This window comes from Chenopodium quinoa, unplaced genomic scaffold (genome assembly GCF_001683475.1).
Source record: "Chenopodium quinoa cultivar QQ74 unplaced genomic scaffold, ASM168347v1, whole genome shotgun sequence".
In the NCBI taxonomy this organism is placed as follows: Eukaryota; Viridiplantae; Streptophyta; class Magnoliopsida; order Caryophyllales; family Amaranthaceae; genus Chenopodium; species Chenopodium quinoa.
In genome coordinates this window covers 2,233,749-2,239,765 of record NW_018745174.1, presented here as the reverse complement: position 1 = coordinate 2,239,765, position 6,017 = coordinate 2,233,749, and the positions used below count along the sequence as shown (strand labels likewise).

General features: G+C 36.2%; 1 protein-coding gene across 1 annotated transcript; it reads right to left on the bottom strand.

Annotated features, from left to right (window-relative positions):
* Positions 1-1,511: 1,511 nt before the first annotated feature.
* On the bottom strand, positions 1,512-2,405 carry LOC110710650 (uncharacterized mitochondrial protein AtMg00810-like). Its single transcript, XM_021888974.1, has one exon. It carries the CDS (start codon positions 2,403-2,405, stop codon positions 1,512-1,514), a length of 894 nt encoding a protein of 297 aa, XP_021744666.1.
* Between the last annotated feature and the right edge of the window lie 3,612 nt (positions 2,406-6,017).

The following is a 6,017-nucleotide window of genomic DNA, read 5'->3' as shown; positions in this document are numbered from 1 at the left end:
TAAAATAAAAGAAAAACGGTCTTTGAAACTAAAACTTAAGTCCGCTTATTAAGTTAGGCGGTCTCTTGCCTTTTTCTTTTCTTATAAATCGTATCTCTCTAATTCCCTTTACCCCAGCCTGCTCCATTAGATATGAACTCTTATTTTTTTTATTCTCCCTCCTCCTTAAAACCCTAGCTTAGCTTCCTGCTTCCAGCCTCTAACCTTCTTTTTCTTGTATCTTCAATCCCTTGATTTTCTCTTTCTATTTTGATGCAACCACCTCTAACCTTCATCCATTCTCTCTCCTCATCATAGCTAAACCGCCGTCAACAACTCCACCGCCCTCCCTCTTCATCACCTCGCGGCGGCAGCATCTGCAATTAGCTCGTCGTTCCCTTGCTCCGATCCGAACACTCAATACTCTCTCTTTGGCTTCTAAGGTTTGTCTATCTCTCTCCTCTCCTCTTCTCATCATCATTATTATTTTGGTTGATTTTCGAATTGATATTTGTGTGTAATTTTTCTGAATTTTGTTTGTGTAATTTATTTAAGGAATAGTTCTAAATTTCAAATTTCGAATTTTGAATTTTGTAGTAATTTTATGGAGCGGACTGAAAGTTTCATTTTCTTTGATACTTTTCGATACCGCATACAGTTTTTAAATTAGATCAAAATCCATCTCAAAATCACAATAATAGTTTCAAAAATTACTAGATCTCATCTTGAAAATGTTGTTTTATACTTTTATATTACCATACATTGTCTATACAGAAGAGTAAATTGAAAGTGAAAGTCGTATCTCTTACATAGTACAATTTATTTCCATTTATCTTATTAATTAGTGAGTTTTGATTTCAGCAAATGAGTAGTTTTTCTAAGGTAAGTTAATTTCTATGTTTTTGATTTTCTGGATTTGAGACGAAGGTAGTTGTTATTTACAATTTTTTGGGTTAGTTCTTTAAGTTTTTCGCCTAATTCATTTTTTTTTAATTGCAGCTTATGAGCATATGGATCAGTTCATATTCGTAGCACATTGTCCAACACGATATGAATATTTGAAGCTCAAGCTGAAGATGCGTATTAGGATTTATAGATTTTTTTTTTATACTTTGTACATTGGGTTTTGTAATTTGTTGTATGTACCATATATTTGTATAAAACGTTAAATAATTATAATTTGAAGTTTAAATATTAAATTTAATAAGCTTTTTTTTTTTTAAATGACACGAAAGACCGCTTATGTATAAGCGGTCTATCTTTTATCAAAAAAGAGATTGCCTAACTTCAATAAGCGGTCTCTCTTTTCTCAAAAAAGAGACCGCTTTTCTTTGATACACAGTCTCACTTTTTCTATTCTAGAGACCGTTTTTCTTTAATAGGCAGTCTCACTTTTTTCATTCTAGAGACCACCCCTAAAAAGCAGTCTCTTTGCCAAAGAGACCGCTTAGCTAGAGACCGCCTCTAAGGCAGTCTCTTTGGCTTATTTGGACGAGTCTCTTTGGCCTGTTTTGCAGTAGTGAACACTGACACTAAGATTTTGCAAAAATATCATCCACCCACACAAGTTCACTTGTGGTGTGAGACATACTTCTGTATTCAGATTCTGTGGATGATTTCGATACAGTCTTTTGCTTCTTTGTCTTCCAGGAAACAAGGCATTGTCCAATGAAAATGCAATAGTTAGTAAGAGATCGTGCACTAAAGGCACAACTTCCCCAATCTGCATCTGAATATCCTTCAATCTTCAATTCTGAATTTCTTGGATAATATAATCCCCAATCCATGGTTCCTTTCAAGTATCTGATCACGTGTAATGCTACTTGTAAATGAGGTTTTCTGGGGCAATGCATGAATTGGGATAGTTGTTGTACTGAATATGATATGTCTGGTCTGGTAATATTTAAATACAACAACTTCCCAACAATTCTTCTGTAAATCTCCGGGTGTGCAAGGATTTCTCCTGTCTCAGTAGACAGCCTCATTCCTTTTGGAAAAAGGAATTTTGCTATCTTGCAATCTTCCATGCCAACATTCTTGAGTATATCAAGTATGTATTTTCTTTGATTCAACAAAGTACCATGTTCATTTCTGTCTACTTCAATTCCAATAAAGAATCTCAATTCTCTAAGATCCTTAATGGTGAACTCAGAGTCTAAATTAGCTTTTAATCTTTCTATTTCTTCCAAGTTGTCTCCGGTAATCAACAAATCATCAACATATGCTAAAATGATAGCTTGTTTCCCATTTTGTTCCTTTGTGAACATGAAATAGTCCTTCTTAGACTGTTTATATCCATGTCTTATGAGAAAACTCTTCAGCGCACAGTTCCATGCTCTCGAAGCTTGTTTGAGACCATAGATACTTCTCACTAACTTGCAAACTTGCCCTGGCTCACCTTTCTCGTACCCCTTTGGTGGCTTCATGTAGATTTCTTATTCAAGAAACCCATGCAAAAAAGCATTATTGACGTCCAAATGCTGAAGCTCCAGTTTTTTATTGTAGCAAGAGCAGTCAAAATCCTAACTGTGCTGAGTTTTACTGTAGGGGAAAAGGTATGGTGATAGTCTTTCCCTTTAATTTGCTTGTCACCTCTTGCTACTATTCTTGCCTTCAATCTAACAACATTTCCATATCTGTCACATTTCACTTTATAAACCCATTTTGAGTCTATTGCCTTCTTTCCTTAAGGTAGATCTACCAGATTCCAGGTTCCATTCCTTTCCATTGCATCAAGTTCTTCTTTCATAGCATTTTCCCATCCCGTATGTCCTTGAGCTTTCTCATATCTTTCTGGCTCTACCACCTTCACCATATTGCTCATACCAGCAACATACTCGGGTGAGTGCTTCTGCATTTCTTTCACAGTATGGATTGCAAGAAACTTTGATTGAATCTGAACTCCTGGTAGCTTGTATACATAATCTTTCAACTTAGTTGAAAGTGTTATTTCCCTCTCTGATCTTCTAACACCTGCACCTTGAGGTTCATCTTCAGTATTCTGGATTTGAGTGCTTCCCGTAGAATCCTCAATACTTTCTGTCGAATTGAGGACACCATCAGAGATTTGCTCAACATGATATGGTGTAGTTGACTCATCTGTTGACTCATCTGTTTGCAACACATCCAAACTTTCTACACTTTCTTGATGTATCGAGTTTTCACCCATCCTTACTTCCTCCACTTTGGAAACTATATGGGGAATTAACACTTGCTTTTGCATATTCTGATATACATTACCTTTCTGAGTAAGAAAGGGAAATGTATCTTCTTGAAACTTCACATCTCTGCACATATATTTTTCTTTTCTAAAGATCAAATAACTTGTATCCCTTCTGTCCATAAGGGTATCCAAGTAGGACTGATCTGATTCCCTTTTCTTCAAATTTGTCACCCTTCTTTATTGTAGGTAACCCATAACACAAACATCCAATGACTCTTAGATGTCCATATTGAGGTTTCCTTTTGTTCAACTTCTCAAAGGGAGTCTTCCATCCCAACACTGAACTAGGAAGCAAATTAATGAGATAAGTTGCTCCTAGAATACATTCTCCCCAAAAATACATGGGTAAACCTGCATGAAGTCTGATGGCTCTTGTTGTTTCTAAGAGAAACCTATGTTTTCTCTCTACTCTTCCATTCTACTGTGGAACACCTGCTATACTTCTTTGGTGTAGAATTCCTCTTTCTCCTAAGATTTTTCCACATCCCTGTTGAAAAATTTATGTCCCATTATCACTTCTCACGATTTTTACTTTGCTGCCATACTGATTTTCAGCAAAGTTTAAGAAATTATTCAAAATCCCTTTCACCTGTTCTTTTTTGGACATAAGACGTGTCCAACTAGCTCTGCTATATTCATCTACTATAGTCAGAAAATAAGAAGCACCTGTAATATTTTTGACCTTATAAGGTCCCCACAAATCTACATGAATCAGCTCAAAAACTTTGCTAGCAATAGAATTACTTGGTTTAAAAGGAACTCTGTGATGTTTAGCAACACAACAAGTATCACAAAAATATTCACTTAAGTTTTTACAATCACAAAAGCTCAAATGTTTCATCTTAGACAAAGATACATGTCCCAATCTAGCATGTAAAATACTCAAGTTATGTTTCATATCACTCACTACATTATTGCTACTGCTAGCACTACTACTTGAGCTATTCTTCACTTCATTCTTCCCAAAACTCAATCTAAAAAGCCCTTCTTTTGTTCTTCCTCGAGCAATCACTTCCTTACTGATAGGGTCCTGTATTACACACCCATCTTTATTAAAATTTACCAAACACACATCGTCCTCTATTAATTTACTTACTGACATCAAGTTGTGTTTGAAATCAGGAAGTAACAATACGTTTTTCAACATAATTCTGGCAGTCAATCTAACTGTTCCTATTTCCTTCACATTTTTCACTTGACCATCAGGAAGGCCTACCTTTATTGGATAATCTAAGAGTTTTATGGTGTGAAATAAATTCCTATTTCCTACCATATGGTCTGATGCACCAGAATCAACTATCCAACTTCCTAGATCAAAAACTTGAAAGTAATGCCCTACATTTGAGGCTAAGAGATTACCTGCAAAGTTTGCCATGTGTTGTTTGTCACTCATAGCTTTCATTACCTCCTGCACCAAAGTGGAAATCAGATTAGCATCTGGTTTAGTTCCACTTGACTCACCTTGCTCAAAGTTCTTGTCAAGAGGAGTTTCACCGGCATGTTCTGCATTTTCTTTCCCTGCACTTGTTGTTGTCTTCTGATTTCCTTTCCCTTTTGGTGGATTTTTGAACCAATCTGGAAATCCATTGAGATGAAATCATCCTTCTCTAAGGTGTCCCCTTATACCACAATAGTCACACTTCTTCTTCATTTTTGCTTCCTTAGACTCTATCTTCTGCCAAGTGTTGACAGGTTGTTTCTTCACATTCATTGCACTCATTTCACTGGTACTTTGCATATTTCCAGTGATTTCCTTTTGTTTCTCTTGTTGTTGCACAAGATGAAATGCTCTATTCACGGGTGGCAGTGGCTCCATAGCAAGAATGCTTCCTCTTATATTTTCAAATCCCTTATTCAAGGCCATCAGAAACTGAATCAGTTTGTTGAGAGACTCTGCATCTGCTAGCTTCTTCATCATATTGCAGGTACACTTAGTCATTGCACCACAAGTGCACTCAAGTATTCCTTCTATAGAAGATATGTGATCCCATAAATTTTTCAGCTTGCAGTAAAAATTCCCAACAGCTTGATTTTCTTGCTTTAGATCACTCAACTCCTTCTTAAGCTGATACAAAAGCAGAGCATTTGTTTGCCCATATCTCTCCTTCACTTCACCCCAGAGTTATTTAGCAGTGTCTAAATAAATTAGACTCTCAGCAAGACTATTTGTCATGGAAGCAAGTATCCAACCCCTCACAGCATTGTCATTCCTATACCATTTCCCATAATCAGCGTGACCTGGGTTTGGTTTCTTCAGCTTTCCATCGATGTAACCAAGCTTGTTTCTTGATCCCAATGCCATTCTTATGCTTCTGGTCTAGTTCAGATAATTTTCACCATTAAAAATGATGATACCGGGCTGTTGATTGGAACTACTATGGTCAAAATTCGCCAAGTAGTATGGATCTGCATATGCATTTCCAGTTTGGGTTCCATCGTTCTCATTACTCTCAGGCATAATGAGACTTCAAAGATTGAATATTTTGTTCTAAAAAAAGAAAATTTCGTTGATTTTGAGCGTAACTTGGCTCTGATACCATGAAAAGAAAAATTCTTTAAGGTGTTTTTATAGCAGATTTGCTGCATTCAATTTCATTGATTTTTATCAGTATTTTCACTGATATTTTTTTTGTGTTACAAAGCTGGGCTCACCCCTCTACATCATATATATATGGTTGCTCTACAAATCCCTAGGATGATTCTAACCAAGGACAACACACCAAGAAATTACCAACCAATTACAAAAGGACAGGGGACTAGAAAAAGACAAAATACAAAACAGAGAAAATATCACAAGCAGAGCATGTGACCTATA